Raw genomic sequence first — 19,677 nt, 5'->3', positions numbered from 1 at the left:
TGTGGAGTTTCTACCTACACCTTTTCTACAGATTGAGCAGGGCCATCTACCTGAAGGCGTTTGTGATTTGTCTGCCTTCCCACTTACTATGACTTTGCTTTATGCTAGGTTAGAATCAGTGGAACATTTTGCATCATACTTTGTGATGTTGTTATGTCTGTTTGCATTCTGAATCAAATACCACCTGGCTTTGTCTCTCTGTATTCTTTGATCAATAAAAAATGCCAAAGGGCTGAATGGACTTGTGTAACAACGTGTCGTCATCCAGTCGAGCTTGCTCAGACATTCTCAACCTACACACACCTTCCATCTTGGTTCTACATTAGTTGAGGAAGGTCTTCAGAGAGGCATCCAGCATCTCTGGTGAGTTGATCTACATACATTGTGTTTGGACAACTTGCTCCAGTAGGGCCATACTTTGGCATTTATAGCAGTAGGTTACTGCCAGCTCTTGTTTAGCTTACCAACAATGTTGCACAAAGTGCATTGTACACAATACTTTTTGGTATTCTCTTTGCATTCTGAATTGAAATATCATCTAGCTTTACCTCTCTTTACTTTTCTACTCACATTTGCCTTCAATTTTGGTCCTGCATTAGTCGAGGGAGATTTGCAGGGAGTTATCCAGTATCTCTGGTGAGTTGATCTTCATACATTGTTTGGATGACCTGCTCACGTATGGCCATGCTTTGGCATCCAGAGCAGTAGGTCACTTGCTAACTGTTTAGCTCATCAGCAATTCCCTGTGAAGCACAAGCACCTATCCCTTATAAACATGTACCTGTAGAAAGCTTCTGCCATTATCTTCACCACATCACAGATGGAAGCTGACTCTGTTTGGTAGCCACAAACACCTGAGGCAAAATTAATTATTGGTGTTTTGAGAGGTTAATGAAGGATTGAGATTTTAATTATGTTTCAGCACTGACTTGAGGTAGAGTTGCCATGGGAAAACACCTGGTCACTTCCATCTGTTTAGTATCTCCTCCTCCCACTACTTCCCCATCAGGCTTATTTTCTCTCTCTTTCCCCTCCCCCTCCCCCCCCCCTCCTCGCTCTCTGACAACCTGCTCAAATATAGCCATGTTTTGGCTTTTTAGCCGCAGGTCACTTGTCAGCTATTGTTTAGCCCACCAATGTTCTGTAAAGCATCAGTTCCTTTCCTTTACATTGTGCATATTTTGTGATATTCTGTCACATCAGTTTGCATTCTAGATTTGAATACCACCTAGATTTGCCTCTCTTTACCTCTCTGTTCTGTGATCAATAAAATATGTAGAAAGGATGAATAGATCTATGTAACCACATGTCATAATCATATGGTTGACCTTGCTCTGACATTTTCAACCCATGCACCACCCATCTCGGTCATGTATTAATTGAAGGAGGTTTTCAGGGAGGCTGTTCAGTGTTTCTAGTCAGTTGATCTCCATACATTGTGTTCAGAAAACCTGCTCAAATAAGGCCCTGCTTTGGAATTTTGTAGTAGGTCACTTTCCAGCTCTTGTTTAGCTTGCCAGCAGTGTCGCACAAAACACAAGTGCCTTTTCCCTTACATTGTGCATGTTATTTTGTGGGATTCTGTTATGTCTGTTTGTATTCTTAATTCAAATACCACCTAGCTTTACCTCTCTTTATTTCTCTATGTTTTGTGATCAATAAAATATGCAGAAAAGGTGAATGGATCAGTGTAACCACTGGTCATCATAATCTGGTTGAACTTGCTTGGAAATTTGCAATCCACACATGCCATCCCTCTCGCCCTGTGAGTGAGGTCATGTGGGGGGATATGAGGTGGTATCAAAAAGTTCCCAGACTAGTTCTGTAGTGCTCCAACATATAGCAGCTCTCAGTTGCATGCATAGTGAAAGCTAGCAGTGACCTTCACGAGGCAGTGTACCGAGTGACATCAGTGTGTTTACTTTGCAAATTGTGAAATTTGTGTTGTTGTGATCATGTGTATGCTGTAGTCTGCGATTTTGTCATGGATAGGAACAAAGAGTCAGCATGAAATTTTGTGTTAAACTTGGGAAGTCAGCTACAGAAACACTGAGCATGCTTTGACAAGCTTACAATGACAAGGCAGTGGGTCCTATGCAATGTTTTAAGTTGCATGGCTGCTTCAAAAGCAGAAGAAGGTCCCTCGAAGACCTACCACGAGTGTCACCCCTAGAAATTTGGTATTGTGCATTGAGAATTTGTCCCCCAGGGTCAGACCGTCAACCGAGAGTACTACTGCGACATTTTGAAGCATTTGAGGGAGGACATTTGGCAAAAGTCAACAGATCTGTGGAGTGCAAAGAATTGGATTCTCCACAATGACAATGCACTGTCACCAAGCTCTCCTCACCCATGAGTTTCTTGCCAAAAACATCATGGTGTTGCTTCCACACCCTCCCTATTCACCAGATTTAGAACCTGTGGGTTTCCATCTCTTCCCCAAGGGGAAAATGCAGTTCAAAGGTCGCTGTTTTAACACTGTTGTCAAAATCCAAGGCGAATCACAGAAGGTTTTGACTTGGTTGTGGAAAAAGACTTCCAGACCAGATTCCAAAAGTGGCACAAAGCTGGGACTGGTGTATTACTGTGCAAGGTGACTATTTCGAAGGAGATGATGTTTAAAATAAGTTATTTTTTATTAAACATAACTTATCCTGCAACTTTTTGGATCCACCTTGTACACTGAGAGAATAGATATTTGTTTATTGTTTAATTTATTTTGTTTGCATCTTGCTCTAAACTTAACTCATCCTTCTCTCTTTCTCTTTTTTTCTAGGACCTCAACAGAGTCAAGAACAAACCTTACATTCAGACTGTTGACTCAGATGGCCGACCAGATGAGGTAACCTCTTGACAAGTACTTTATTTGTAGTGGTGTCAGTGGTGGTAATCGTCATGTGTTTGAGGTCATATACAAGATAGTGTTGGTGTTGTAGTGAAATTGGTTATGGTGGTGTTTGTAGTTGGTGGCAGTGGTGGTGATGGTGATGGTGTTGGAGATGGTGATGGTGGTATGGTTGACAGTATAGTGATGGTGTTGATGTTGTGTAGGAGATAGTGATAGTGGTGTTGTAGGAGATAGTGTTGGTGTTGTAGTAATGATAGTGGTGGTGATGTTGTGTAAGAGATGGTGATAGTGATGGTTTTGCAGTTGGTGGTGTAGCAGTGTTCCATGGTGTTGTACTAGCTGAAGGTATTTTAGTGTGATTGCATGTGATGTCATCAGAAAATTGTGGTGGCTAGAGTTCCGCGCAACCTCTGTATGCCCAGGCGAGTCTTTTGTGTAGTGGTGGTATGTGAGTGTAATTGTATTTTGTATGTTTTAAGATGTGGATGGCAGGATAATTTGGCGAGGGGCAATGTTGGTGTTATTATTGCCTTTTTCTTTATTAGTACTCCCCCTCTCCCTCATCACTCTTTCCTCTCCTTTACTCATCACTCTCCCTGTCCTTCGTTCCCCCACTTTGTCATCACTTCCCCTCTCCCTCATTGATCTCTCTCATCGCTCTCCTTCTCCCTTGTTACCCCTCATTGCCTCCTCCCCCTTCCCTCACTGCTTCCCCTCTTCACCACTCCCCACTTCCCTCACCAACTCTCTTGTATCTCTCTTTTAATCCCATAATTAAAAAAAAAACAACTTTAATATTTTCCTCTCACCCCTCCTCTTTCTAATTGGAGGTGCAGTTGCCTAGCAGTTAGGCAACTGGGCCCTTGACCATAAAGTCATGGGTTTTATTCTATCCTGGTGGTGTGTTGTATCCTTGGTCAAGGTACTTCACTTTACATTACTTCAATCCACTCAGTTGACAGACATAACCATTAAGAGACTAGCAATGATAGCACATCAGTGGTTGACCAAAGACTTTGAGGCAGTGGACTTGTATTCTAATATAATCCCTTCAACCATTTCCTAACTATTTTATAATCACTACCCCTGCTAGAATTGCAGATGCTGGTGTAGCAGTGTACCAGCATCAGTATTTGATCCTCAGTAAAAGTAAAGTAAAATCCCTAGCTGGTAACCAGAGTGGGGGAGGCTGCTGTGGGTGCCACTGAATGATGGACTCTGGTGATGATGTTATTCCACACTTTCTGATCCATGGTGCTGGCTTTAGTATGCTTTGAGTTTGAACCTCTGTAACTTCAGGTCTTAATTTGTTTCACCCAAGTCTTTTTTTGTGCCCTGAACTGGATTCTCCTGTGTGTGGGTCTCTTTACCTCAAAAGTTGGTGTGGTAGTCCTCCAGTGCTCATCCTGCATGTGTGGACAAACCACTGTAGCCTGCACTTCTGGACTTGGTCTTCATTGGTTGGCTGCTACTGGCATTGTTCTCAGATGTTGTTTGAAATTCAGTCACGTAGAAAGACACCAAAGATCTGAAGATGACACTGCATTTGGAGCACCTTCAGCTTGCTTAGGTCCTGTTTGAGGATGGTTCGGGTCTCAGCATTGTAGAGGAGATCAGGCAGAACCAGCATGCAGAAAAGATGGATCTTGGACCTTAGGGAGATGTTGGGCTTCTTCCAGACACACCATGGAAGGGACGCGAATTCAGAATTTCACAGGCCCGATTTGGCAATTGATCTCTGCTGATGCCACTTTCTTCTTCACAACCAGTAGAGGAAAGGTTGATATTAAAACAAAAGAAAAAACCATACTTGATATCTTCAATTTGGTTTTGGTGTCTTTCTTCATCTATGATCATGACTGTTGAGTATAGTAATGTCCAATAGAGTACAGTTGTGAATACAAGTATCCGAAATGAAGTTCCTCTGAAGGAGCTCTGCAATAACATTACTTGACAGGGTGTGTAGCTCAGAGATCTGAGAGTTTTTCCACATTGAACCACCACTTCTCTGCATTGAGAGGTCACAGATCCAGTACTAAAGATATGATTAGAATGTTGCAGGAAGGAATCACAAAATGGATTCTTCAAGCTGAGGGGACCTGGAGGTTAGCCAAGAATGAGATGGTTGGACAATATCCATGGTCTCAGGAATCCTGCATACAAGTGCATTCAGCATTTGATTCTCAGAAGAGGAGAGATTGGGGAAAAAAAGCCAAACTCGTTATCTTCAGTTCAGTTTTAATGCCTATCCTCAGCTAAAGTCATCAATGTTGGGTATTGACTGAAAGAGTTTTATCACAAATACAAGCAGCCGAAATGGGGTTTCTCTGAAGAATCTCTAGAGTAACGTTACTTGACAGGGTGTATAGCTCAGAGATTAGGGTAGCTCTCCAGGTTGAGCCACTACTTTCCTGCATTGGAGGTCACAGGGCTGGTATTATAGACATGTGATTAGAATGTTACAGGAAAGCCAAACCAGAATAGACCAAGAATGAGGTGGTTGGATAGTATCCATATCTCAGTTGGTCATGCTTGGGAATCTAGCCAGAAAGAGTAATGGTGGATACTTCTGATAGGACCATATGGAGGAGGTGCTTGAAAACTCTACCCCCATGGCTCTCTCAGGAATAGTGGATGGAGAAAATGGATGGATACCCCTAAATTTTTCCCCTCCCACTTCTGTTTTACAATCATTTCTTCATTATTTTTTTCCTTCACTTCTCCTGTTTTACAATTCTTCATCCTATTTTATAATTCCTCCCCACAAAGATGTTCTGAGTTCAAATTCTGCCAAAGTAAACTTTGCCTTTCATCTATTCAGGGTCGACGAAATAAGTACCCTTTATGAAATAAGTACCCTTCTCTGAAATTGTTGGTCTTGTCCCAAACTTTGAAATCAATATTTCCCCTTTCACTCTTGTTTTACAATCACTTTCCTCGTTATTTTCCCTCCTAACTATTTTACTATCACCAAACCCATCTGCTCCTCCACCTTTAGTAACTTTTTACTTATTTTCCAGATTGTTGCAAATGAAGCTTGGGATGTTTACAAGAAAAGAGATGATTCATTCATTGTGGACCTGTTCCAAGGTCAGTACAAGTCCAAACTGGTGTGTCCAGTTTGCGAAAAGGTGAGTGGACATTTGAACGAACCCTAATTGTTTTCATTGAGAGAGTGAGAGTGAGAGCGAGAAAAAGTGGAGGGATGGTGAGATGTGTCTGCTGGGTGCAACATGCTAGTAGCTCACTCTCTGGGAGTCAAGACCTTTGTAGAAACAATAGAAAAGGCAGTGAGGAGAGCATATCAGTGGAATTCTGGTTAAAGCAGCCCCTATAACCCGTCCTAAGTTTTTTTCTATTATATTTTTTAATTTTCAGAAAATTTTTGCAAATTTGTGTTCCACACATGGGAATTCATACTATTATGAAAAAGAAATTTTTTGTTTGTGATTTAAAGTTGATTTACCTGTTATTTTTAACACATCTCACAACTACCTGATACCTTCCTCATTTCTTTGTCACTCTGACATGCATTGATGTTTTTTTAATATTTTTCTCCCCGTAAGGCAGTGAGCTGGCAGAAACGTTAGCATGGCAGGCGAAATGCTTGGTGGTATTTTGTCTGTCTATGTTCTGAGTTCAAATTCCACTGAGATCAACTTTGCCTTTCATCGTTTTGGGGGTCGATAAATTAAATACCAGTTGCATACTGGAGTCAATCAAATCGACTGGCCCCCTCCCCAAAAATTTTGGGCCTCAAACACATAATGGAATGATGATGCACCCAAGGGTGGCCCATTGATGGGATTTAAGCAAAAGATTGTCCATATTTTACATGCTGATTTTTAAATAAAAATTTGCAAAAGAGTGGAAATTTTAGGATGGGGGTGGGGTGGGGGAGTTAAATAGAAAAAATGAAATTTTCTTTTTTCATAATTATATGAATTCCCATGTATAGAACACAAGTTTGCAAAACTTTTCTGAAAATTCCAAAAAACCAAAGTTATGAGGGTTTATATGGAATGTTTAAACCAGGATTCTGCCAGCATATCTTTTTATCTTGTACATAGGTATATTTTATCTTTTATTTGCTTCAGTGATTGGACTGTAGTTGTGCTGGAGCACTTCCTTGAAGGGTTTCATCATCATCATCGTCATCACTTAATATTTGTTTTCCATGCTGACAGTTTGACAGGAGCTGGCGTGGCAGAATCCTGCACCAAGCTTCACCGTTTATTTTGGTATGATTTTCACAATTGAGATAAGCAAATTGACCTCAGTACTTATTTTTAAATCTGTGAGGTTTCGATTCCAAGACGAGGTGAGGAGTTGTCTTCTTGAGCAAGACACTTCATTTCACATTGCTCCTATCCACTCAGCTGGTAGAAATGATTAATCCTGCAAGAAGCTGGCATCCTGTCAAGTGTGGAATATATACACCAGAGTAACCAGGAAAGTGGCCCTGTGCCTCCTACGGAATAATGTGGACTAAGCAGTTACCAAGGCATTGATTGTGGAGTTGCACGACTTTGTGGTTAGGCTGTTGGACTCATGATTGTAAGATTGTGGTTTCAATTCCTGGACTGGGTGATGCATTGTGTTCTTTAGCAAAATACTTCATTTCATGCTGCAGCAATCCACTCAGTTTGTAAAAATGAGTAATCTTGTGACAGACCAGCATCCCATCAAGGGTGAAGTATATGCACCAGAGAAACCACGAAACCAACCCTGTAAGTCTATATCATCTGGGAAGGAGCTTTATCCTACTTTATCTGTCTTTGTGTTCTGTGTTCAAATTCCACCAAGGTCAACTTTGCTTTCCATTCTATCAACATTGATAAAATAAGTATCAGTTAAGTACTGGGGTCGATGTAATCAACTAACCCCAACTAGTCCCTTCTGAAATTGCTGGCCTTGTGCCTATAATAGAAAGAATTATTAACATTAGTATTAGGTGAGCTAGCAGAATTGTTAACATGCCAGGCAAAATGCCTAGCAGCATTTCATGTGTCTGTACATTCTTAGTTCAAATGCCACGAAGGTTGACTTTGCCTTTCATCGTTTCGGGATCGATGAAATAAATACCAGTTATATACTGGGGTAGATATAATCAACTAGCTCCTCTCTCAAAATTTCAGCTCTTGTGCCTTTAGTAGAAAGGATTATTATGAAAGTGATGAGCTGTCAGAATTGTTAGCATGCCAGGTGGAATGGTTCGTGAAATTTTGTCCATTTTCATGTTCTGAGTTCAAACTCTGTTTCTCATCCTTTCAGGGTTGATAAAATAAGTACCAGTTAATTACTGGGGTCGATGTAATCAACTAACCCCCCCCCCCCCCCCCCCCAATAAATTTCAGGCCTTGTACCTTTAGTAGAAAGGATTATAAGTATGAGCTGAGAACTGGTGTTGATGTAATCAACATACCTTCTCTCCCAAAATTGCTGGCCCTTTGCCAAAATTTGAAACCATTATTATTATCTAATTTCAGGTGTCCATTACTTTTGATCCTTTCTGTTACCTGTCCATACCACTGCCAAAAAAGCAGAGACTAATTACTGTGGTGTTTTTCTGGAAGGAACCATACAGAAAACCTGTGCAGGTGAGTAACAGTGGGCCCCATGGTGGTAGATGTTGTTAATTACCTTTGATCCAACAGACCCATGATCAAAAATATTTCAATCACAATCCTGTCGTTTTTTTTTTCCTAACTCTAGACTACATCCAACAAGTTCAGTAGATTTACCTGCTATTTTTAGCAGGTAGGTGCAAGGTGTGACGTGATGTTGGTATGTCTTTTACTTGTACTTATGTATGTATTTATTTATTTATTTATTTATGTATGTATGTGTATATATGTGTGTGTATTTGTTATATATATATATATATATGTATATATATATATACATCTATATTCTTTTTTTACTTGTTTCAGCCATTGACTGCGGCTATGCTGGGGCACCGCCTTTAGTCGAGCAAATCGACCCCAAAGCTTATTCTTTGTAAGCCTAGTACTTATTCTGTCGGTCTCTTATGCCGAACCGCTAAGTTATGGGGACGTAAACACATCAGCATCGGTTGTCAAGCGATGTTGGGGGGACAAACATAGACACACAAACATTTACACACTGAACCCAAGACCTTGTGGTTGGTAAGCAAGCTACTTACCACACAGCCACTCCTGTGCCTATATATATATATATATAGAGAGAGGTTATTACCAGTGCCGCTGGACTGGCTGCTGTGCAGGTGGCACGTAAAAATCACCATTTTGAGCGTGGCCATTGCAAGTACCACCTGACTGGCCCTCATGCCGGTGGCACGTAATAGCAGCCACTACACTCTCGGAGTGGTTGGCGTTAGGAAGGGCATCCAGCTGTAGAAACTCTGCCAGATCAGATTGGAGCCCTGTTGCAGCCATCCGGTTCACCAGTCCTCAGTCAAATCGTCCAATCCATGCTAGCATGGAAAGCAGACGTTAAACGATGATGATATATATATACAAATTTAGTAAATGGAGTAAAATGCATATGTTAAATAAATTCTTTTATTTCCAACATATGTTTCGAAGATTACAAATTGTACCTTCCAAAGGAATAGGTGATGTTGATAAGGATGTAATCTTCTCTTCAGGGAAATACATAGGAACCAGCTTAACCGTAAGACATTATCAACATTACCTAGTCCTTTGGAAGGTACAATTTGTAAACTTTGAAACATATGTTGGAAATAAAAGAATTCATTTAACATATGCGTTTTACTCCATTTACTAAATTTGTATATTTACTCAATTACCCAAAATAACAACGAGTTTCTACCTCATAAACAGGAGTTACACCACAGTCATTTTGTGATCTTTGCTACCCTGGTATCTATTAACCAATTTATTTTGTCTGAGTTAATTTATTAACTTAGAGAAAATAAATACATATATATATATATATATATATATATATATATATATATATATATAAAACAAAAATATGGACAGAGAAAGTCGCATCTTTAATTGTAGAATGCCCCTTACAATGCTGACAATTGTTTCTGTTGTGTCAGCATATTTGGATATAGAAAATATTGAAATTAATTTATCTGAAAATACATGTTAACAATGTTTTTAAGGTGATCCAAAATTAATGAAATTCAAAGTGAAATAAGGAAATATTTCCAGTACATTAATGTATACAAAAAGAACAATAAGAAGAAATTTAATCTAAGGAAAGGTATTTTTGTATTCAACTCTTGGTGAAGTCAGTGGATAATGAAAGAATAAAAAAATAAAAATTGGGAATTCTATGTTATGACAATTAGAAACAAAGAATTTCTATATCACAACAATTAGTTATCATCATCATCATCATCATCATCATCATCGTTTAACGTCCACTTTCCATGCTAGCATGGGTTGGACGATTTGACTGAGAACTGGTGAAACCAGATGGCAACACCAGGCTCCAATCTAATTTGGCAGAGTTTCTACAGCTGGATGCCCTTCCTAACGCCAACCACTCAGAGAGTGTAGTGGGTGCTTTTACGTGTCACCCGCACGAAAACGGCCACGCTCGAAATGGTGTCTTTTATGTGCCACCCGCACTGGCAACGATCTCGCTCGAAAATCATATACGGGAGCCAGTCAGGCGGTACTGGCAACGGCCACGCTCAAAATGGTTCATCTCATGTGCCACCCGCACAAGAGCCAGTCCAGGGGCACTGGCAACGATCTTACTTGGCTTGCCGGGTCTTCTCACGCACAGCACATTTCCAAAGGTCTCGGTCAGTAGTCATCGCCTTGGTGAGGCCCAATGTACGAAGGTCTTGCCTCACCACCTCAGCCCAGGTCTTCCTGGGCCTACCTCTTCCACGGGTTCCCTCAACTGTTAGGGTGTGGCACTTTTTCACGCAGCTATCCTCATCCATTCTCACCACATGTCCATACCAGCGCAATCGTCTCTCTTGCACACTACAACTGATGCTTCTAATGTTCAGCTTTTCTCTCAAGATACTTACACTCTGACGGGTATTCACATTGCCATTACACATCCAGCGGAGCATACTGGCTTCATTCCTTGCGAGCTTACGTATGTCCTCAGCAGTTACAGCCCATGTTTCACTGCCATGTAGCATGGCTGTTCGTACGCATGCGTCATACAGTCTGCCTTTTACTCTGAGTGAGAGTCCCTTTGTCGCCAGCAGGGGTAAGAGCTCTCTAAACTTTGCCCAGGCTATTCTTATTCTAGCAGCTACACTTTCAGCGCACCCACTCCCACTACTAACTTGGTTGCCCAGATAGCGGAAGCTATCGACTACCTCTAGTTTTTCACCCTGGAATGAGATAGCAGTTGTTTCCTGTTTGTTTACAGTCTTTATTGCACCTGAACATCTGCCACAAACAAAAACTAACTTCCTAGTTAGCCTGCCGTTGATGTTGCTGCACCTCTTATGTGTCCATAGCTTGCACTGGGTACATCTTATAGAGTTACTACCTACTCCTTTTCTACATACTGAGCAGGGCCATCTACCTGAAGGGGTTTGTGTTTTATCTACCTTCCTACTTATTAGGATTTTGGTTTTAGCTAGGTTGACTCTAAGGCCCTTCAATTCTAGACCTTGCTTCCACACTTGAAACTTCTCCTCTAGTTCTGATAGTGACTCCGCAATTAGGGCAAGGTCATCAGCATAGAGGAGCTCCCAGGGGCAACCTGTCTTGAACTCCTCTGTGATTGCCTGGAGGACTATGATAAATAAGAGGGGGCTGAGGACGGAACCTTGGTGGACCCCTACCTCTACCCGGAATTCATTGCTGTACTCATTTCCAACCCTCACCTTACTGGCAGCATCTCTGTACATGGCTCGCACAGCTCTCACTAACCATTCTTCTATCCCAAGTTTCCTCATTGACCACCAGATAAGGGATCGGGGGACCCTGTCAAAGGCTTTCTCCATGTCAACGAAAGCCAGGTACAGAGGTTTATCCTTAGCTAGGTATTTCTGCTGCAGCTGTCTCACTAGAAATAAAGCATCAGTAGTGCTTTTACCTGGCACGAACCCAAACTGCATCTCATCTAAATTGATTCGCTCCCTAATTAGTTGGGCTATGACCCTCTCTGTAACTTTCATAACCTGATCTAACAGCTTGATGCCTCTGTAATTATTTGTATCTAAAGCGTCACCTTTACCTTTGTAGCAGTTGACTATGATGCTGCTACACCAGTCATTGGGTATGACTCCTTCGTGTATCACCTGGTTTGTAATACGGGTGACTAGGCTATAGCCAACACTGCCAGATATTTTGAGCATCTCTGCAGTGATTCCTGATGGGCCGGGGGCTTTCCCGGTCTTCATACTCTTAATCGCTTTATCTACCCTGGTACTATCAACTCGGATAGCTGGTCCCTCTATTGGGTCAACATACGGCAGGCTCTCTTCCTCCCATTCATTCTCTTTATTAAGCAATCTATCGTAGTGGCATCTCCAGACCTCTTTCTTTGCATCCTCATTTAGTGCAAGCGTACCATCATCCATGCGAACACATTTCTCTCCTACAACATCACTATTCTCTCTCCTACACTGTCTTGCAACACGAAATACCTCGAGTCTTTGGTCCTCACGGCGCAGAACATTGGCAAATCTTTTCTTATCTGCTTCCCCTCTGGCTAAATAAACCTGTCGCCTAGCCGCCCTTCTGGCACATTGGTACAATTCCCTGCTACCACTGTTCTTCCAGCCCTTCCAAGCCTGTTTCTTTTGTCTAATAGCCCTGTCTACCTCCTTGTTCCACCACCATGTTACTCTGGGTTGAGAGGGGACCTTACACCACCCACAGATCTGGTCGGTGGCTTTCAACAGATTGTCCCGCAGAAATCTCCAATTGTCTTCCACGTTGTATGATGCTATTTATTAAATACTAGCAGAAATACCCGGCGTTGCCCGGGTTAAAGAGAATGATGAAATCTAAAAACGCCGTCTAGACTACGCAACCCTCAATTGTTAGTAGCTACGATACCATATTTCTACATTAATAACTCTCCAATCCATGCCAGCATGGAACATAGACATTAAGTGGAATGCTAGAAGAAAGTTTTCAACTCATATGTATGTAAAGTAAATACACGTAATTCAGAAACACGTTTTGTGTATTTTATTTCGTAACCAAACAAACAGGTACAGATTATAAATAATGAAAGGCCAATTTTGGTGATTCATTTGACAGAGGTAGTAGAGAGACAATGCGATGATAAATCTGAGGTTGGATCTTGAAAGTTTGGATGAATGCTGCCTCAGTTAAATCTCTTGTGGTTCCAAATGATGTCATCTGTAGTACAGCGTCGTATTGTCTAATTTTGTTTTGCAAATGTTAGGAATCTTTGATGATAACAGTTTCTTCAATAGCTCTGGCGGTTGGGGATTGTGGAATTGTTGGGAATGTTTTTAACTTTGGTGTTATATGTATTGCTTGAATTTCTTTGACATATGAAATATATGTATTTTCACTGGGTTCGTAAAAGAGAGTTGTGTAGTTCTCGAGTTTTAGGGATTCACACAGACAGACAGACACACATTCTCATCTTTATATATAGAGATATCTATATATATATATACACACACACGCACCCAAACACACGTATATATATGTATATCAATATAAATATATGAAAGTCAATGAAGTTTCGTAAAAGAAGGTGATCATGTACATACTTTCTTGCTGTTGTGATTATAACACCTCGTTGTAAACAATGTTCCTTATTTTCCCTTGTGGAGCATATGCAAATAGGTTTTTTTTTGCTGCCCACTCTTGAGCAGCCAACATACAGTTGTCTATGTGAGAAGCGGGGCTCTTCCAAGAGAAGACCAGCTACAGACAGTGCTCATCTGTTATGTTCGGGTTAAAATTTCATCAACATCAAAAATATATGAATTTTCATGGGAGTTATGGCCGTTATGCATAGAATGTAATTTCCAAATTTCATAAAGATCCATTCAGTACTTTTGACGTAGTTTTGGATAAGAAAACAAATGACTAATGTGTGTGTTTGTGTCCATGTGTATGTGTGTGATGGGTGTATATATGTATAGATATCTGTATGCATGTATATATATATATGTATATATGTGTACATATTACATGTACATCTATATATATATACATCTACACATATGTATACATATACATGTATGCATATAGATCTATATCTATATATATATATCTATACATATACGTGTACATATACATCTATATATATATATATACATATACATCTCTCTCTGAAAGTATCTGTCATTACAGTATCGAAATGTGATTGTTTCAGTTAGAGGAATAACGTGTACATATACATCTATATGTATACATATACATCTCTCTTTCTCTCTCTCTCTCTCTCTCTCTCTCTCTCTCTCTCTCTCTCTCTCTTTCTCTCTCTCCGAAAGTATCTGTCATTACAGTATTGAAATGTGATTGTTTCAGTTAGTGGAATAGTTTCATTTTTAAAGTGAAAGTATTTGACATGAGTGTTTTTGTTTCACTTTTGACACGTAATACTTAAATAGTGGAGGAGATATGATGTTGCTGTGGGCTCAAACTCTGCATGAAGTTAAAAATTTTTTTGACTAAAACACAACTGGAACCCTAAGTAAGGCATGTGTAAAATTTGAATGAAATTGGTTGAGTAGTTCTCGAGTTTTAGGGATTCACACACACACACACAGACAGACAGACAAACAGACAGACAGACAGACAGACACACATTCTCATTTTTATATATATAGATAATAAACTTTTTTGGAAAAATTATGCTTTTTGTGTAACATAAAAGCAATTATAATCAAGAAATGAAATATTTAAATGTCTTCTGAAATTTGTTACATTTCATTGTAATATTCTCATTAAAATTTAATAAAATTAATTCAGAAGTAATTTACATAATACATTTCTTCAAGGCAAAATCACATGTAGAATTACCTGTATTGTATGATGTGTAGGTAATAATGGACCACTTTAAATCATACTATCTTCTAAATCCCAAATGCAATTTACTAAGATTTGTAGAATTACCTTTTCTTGTATACTTAAATGAATAATAATGATTATGAAATCCAGATTTCCAAATTGTAGCAAATAATACTTATGATCTGTTATTACCTAACTTTGATAGACTATATTTTTCCTTAAACACTGATTTTCTGAAGGACAGACAATTTTGTTTTTGAAATTACACAGGCAATTATTCATTTGCATTTGGTACTCATTGTTAAAAGAATTCCTACTAGTCCTCTAAGAATCCGATGGTAAGGCAGGATTATTACTGCCTTTGCACAGCTTCTAATGCTGGAGATGTACTACAGTGTCATCTATTCACTACCAGTGAACTAAGGTAACACCTCTTATTTTTTGAGCACCTTCTAGAGTATTCGAGTGATTCCAAGCAGTACTATTTTCTGCAAGTGCTCCAATCTTATTGCAGCTCCTATTTGTTCCACGTACTTCTCGAGATTTTTGTTCACTGTTCCCAGGGCTCTGACAATTATTGGTACTACTACCACCTTTTTCATCGACCACAACTGTTTAACTTACCAAGCTAACCTGTCATATCTCTCAACTTTTCTTTCTTCCTTATCGCATACCTTGTTGTCAGCTGGGCATGCTATATCTATGATCCAGCATAGTTTGTTTTCTTTCTCAATTCAGACTATGTCCGGCTTCCTATTCTCTATTTCATGGTCGCACTGAATCATAAAATCCCATAGGATCTTTGCGTTTCTATTTTCGATGATGCCTTCAGGTTTGTGGTCGTACCAATTTCTTGCCCTGTCAAGTCCATACTTGTTGCAAAGTGTCCTATGGTCAAGCCTAGCTATATTGTCGTCGTGTCCCTTATATTCCTTCTGGTCTAGTGGCATACATTGGCTGGTAATATGCCATATGGTTTCACCGTTTTGTCCACTGATTCTGCACTTATCACTTTCTGCTGTGTTGTCTATTCTGTATTTTATGTAGTTTGTTCTTAGTGCTTGGGCAGCACAGATTAGAGTCTCCATTTCTGGTTTTAAATCACTTTTAGTCATCCACAGCCATCTTTTTTCTCTGTCTGTCTTATCTTCAACATCCCTATGAAATTGACCATGCTTTCTTTTCTTTACCCACCTATTTTCAGTTTCGTTCGTTTTCAATTTCTTGTATAGTGCTTTATCTTTGCAATCTTTCATCCTACACAAGCCTGACCTTACTTCTAATAATAGCGGTTTTGTGGCATTTTTTACATTCCATGCTATGTTGTTTTCTTCTGCTCTAATGCTGTGTTCGCATCCAATAAGTCCTCTTCCTCCTCTTTTTCTTGGTACATACAGTCTGTCTGTGTCACTTTTTGGGTGGAGTGACCCATACCTAGTTAGCAACTTCCTTGTGTTTCTGTCTAAGCTGTTTAATTTGTTTACTGTCCATGTGACTACCTGTGCTCCATATCTAAGGAGTGAAACTGCCCAGGTGTTGATAGCTTCGATCTTATTCCATCCGTTTAATTTCAACTGAAGGATCAGTCTCAGTCTGCGCAAATACTCCACCTTAAATTTTTCTGTCATTTCTTTCTCCATCAATTTATCCATTTCAAAAATTCCCAAGCCCGTCTCTTCGTAACCTCCCCCGATGGTATCGTTAGCCCATCCATACATTTGATTTTGCCTCTCTTCAAGACTAACACACCACACTTTCTCAGTCTGAACTCCATTCTGATATCAGCACTGAAGGTATACACCATATCAATGAGGGAACTGACTTGTGATTCATCTTCACCATAAAGTTTGAGGTCATCCATGAATAACAAATGGTTGACTTTTTGTTGGCAGCTTTTGAATACATACCCAGCTTTTGCTTTCCTCAGAATCAGTGTTAGTGGTATCAAGTACAGTACAAAGATCAGCAGGGAGGGGCAATTCCCTTGGAAGATGCTTCTCCTAATTTCTACTTTCCCTAAACTTCTTCCGTATGCTATCAGGTCCATCCTCCAATATGCTATACTTTTTCCAAGCAATTGCTCGACATTCAATGCAGTACCAAATAGGTTCATACCCTCCATAATCCAAGAATGTGGGATCATATTGTACGCCTTACTATAGTCGATCCATGACATGGCTAAATTACTTTTCCTCCTCTTGCGGTCTCTGTGTACAGTTTTATCTATCAGGAGTTGATCCTTGGTACCTCTGCACTTACACTTGCAACCCTTCTGCTCATGTGGCAGGACTCCATTTTTTCCCAGATGTTTGTACATTAACTCTGCGAGTATTCCAGTCAATAACTTCCACATAAGTGGCAAACAGGATATCGGCCTGTAATTGTCTCCTGTATTGCCTTTTTCGATGTTTTTCAGGCACAGCACTGTCCTACCCAATGTCAACCATTCTGGTGTAATTTGGTTGGCATTTAACAAGGTGTTGAGTTGCGCAGCTATTTGTGCATGACATTCACCAAATCTCTTGATCTAGTGGCCTTGAACTCCATCTGATCCCGGGGCCTTCCGATTGCTCATTTTCTTTGCTGATTTCCTTCACTTCCCTAACTGAAATGACTAGTTCTTTCTGCTTTGGACAGACTACTGTTTGTTTTGGTTCTTGCAACCATTCAGCATCCTTCTTGTGCTCCTTGCCTTGCTCCAGATGTCATTACCTAACTTTGATCGACTATATTTTTCCTTAAACACTGATTTTCTGAAGGACAGACAATTTTGTTTTTGAAATTACACAGGTAATTATTCATTTGCATTTGGTATTCACTGTTAAAAGAATTTCTACTAGTCCTCTCAGAATCAGATGGTAAGGCAGGATTATTATTATTATTATTATTATTATTATTAACGAATGATAATTTCCTGAACTACATTTCAATTCTTTAAGTAAAAGTAATTATTATTATTATTATTGATATTAAAATTAGATGCTAACTGTATTATTAGAGTTGGAATTACTTTTACTTAAAGAATTGAAATGTAGTTCAGGAAATTATCATTCGTTAATTTCACAATACACATTGATTCTGCTCTTGTTTACAGATTTTGAGTTTCAACTCAAAATCTCATTTAACCAGTTTAACCTTTCAGCATTCAGATTAAGATTACTGTCAAATGTAATTACTTATTTATTCACATTGTTTTGGATTAATCATAAATAATCTCATAGCTTCAAGATTTTAATAATGTGATTGTTTGTACAATGACATTGTAGGATAATTGTGACAGACTGGATCTGGCCAGTTTGAACACAAGACAAATACAGTAATCCCTTGCCATATCACCTATTGCAGTTTATTATTTAAGCTTGCGCCGATTCCTCCATGGTGTTGTTTTGCAGTTATAATAAAATAAATATATACAAATTTTAAAAAAATATATATATATACTGTACAGTAATGTTTCTACTTTGTGGATTTTCATTTATCGTGGGGGGTTTTGGAGTATGATAGTCGAAGGATTACTGTAAAACATTTGGGCTGCATTTTGGCTGGTTTAACCCTTTAACATTCAGATTACTCTGTCAAATGTAATGCTTATTTATTCACATAGTTTTGAATTAATTATGCATTATTTCATAGCTTTGAGATTTTAATGATGTGGTTCTATATTTTTAGAATGACATTGTAGGGTAGGTGTGAGAGGCTAGATCTGGCCAGTTTGAACATAAAATAAGGAAAATATTTCAGTCAGATATGGCTGCATAAAATGCTAAAGATAGTAATCTAGCAGAATTGTTAATGTGCCAAAGTAAATGTATTTCTTCCAGTTCTTTACTACATGAGTTCAAATCCCAGCAAAGTTGGCTTTGTTTTTCATTATTTCAGGATTATAAATAAAGTACCAGTCAAATACTAAGGTCGATGTAATCAGCTGTATCCATCACCTAAAAATTACTGGCCTTGTACCAAAATTAGAAAGAATTATTATTATCATTAATAATCCTTTAACGGCAGCAAACTGGCAGAATTGTTAGCATGCTGGGTGAAGTGCTTAGTGGTATTCCGCTTGTTGCTACATTCTGAGTTCAAATTCTGCCAAGGTCAACTTTGCTTTCATCCTTTCAGGGTCAATAAATTATGTACCAGTGAAATTAAGTACCAATGTAATTGACTTGTCCCCTCCCACAAAATTTCAGGCCTTGTGCCTTTAGTGGAATGGATTATTAATAATCTTTTACCATTCTGATTACTGTGTCAAATAAAATGCTTATTCATTCACATTGTTTTGAAATAATCTTGCATTATCTTGTAGCTTCAAGATTTTCATAATGCAATTATTTTTAGAATGACATTTGTAGGGTAGGTGTAACAGACTAGATCTGGCCAGTTTGCATGTAGGACACGTAGAATATTTGGGCCAGATGTAGTCGGTTTAAATGCTGGTTTTATATCAGTTTTATTTCTACCTGTCTACTCAGCTATAAATGATGGACAGATGCTCTGTTCTGAGGAAGTGTTGTGATCTCGGTCACTTTTAACCATAGAAACCAAATGACTGGCCCTATGGATCCTAGGTCTTGAGACAGAAGAAGGTCAAGGAAGACTTTGGACAAAGTATTCAAGGCTGATTTGAAGGTGCTGCATGTTGGTAGAAATGTCAAAGTATTGTATTAGTTGGGGAGTGTGTGGGGCAGTAGATCTGACCACTTGTGGCAAAATGTGTGTTAAAATGGTGGTATTGGTAGAGGCTGAAATCTCTATGTCATCATTATCATCATCATCATCATCATTTAATGTCCATCTTCCATACTGGCAGGGGTTGGACAGTTTGACATGAGCTGGTGAGCTAGAGGACTGCACCAAACTCAGTTGTGTGCTTTGGCATGGTTTTTA

General features: G+C 39.3%; 1 protein-coding gene across 1 annotated transcript in view; it reads left to right on the top strand.

Moving 5' to 3' along the window:
* Positions 1–19,677, top strand: part of LOC106879930 (ubiquitin carboxyl-terminal hydrolase 19) — a 187,638-nt gene that overhangs the window by 97,145 nt on the left and 70,816 nt on the right. The window contains exons 13-15 of the mRNA XM_089345165.1: positions 2,777–2,842; positions 5,869–5,979; positions 8,338–8,448. Coding sequence (XP_089201291.1) covers positions 2,777–2,842; positions 5,869–5,979; positions 8,338–8,448 — 288 coding nt within the window. The remainder of the gene's footprint in view (positions 1–2,776; positions 2,843–5,868; positions 5,980–8,337; positions 8,449–19,677) is intronic.

Source organism: Octopus bimaculoides, chromosome 29 (assembly GCF_046866305.1).
Source record: "Octopus bimaculoides isolate indiv1 chromosome 29, ASM4686630v1, whole genome shotgun sequence".
NCBI classification, from domain to species: Eukaryota; Metazoa; Mollusca; class Cephalopoda; order Octopoda; family Octopodidae; genus Octopus; species Octopus bimaculoides.
This window is presented reverse-complemented; position numbering and strand designations above follow the sequence as displayed.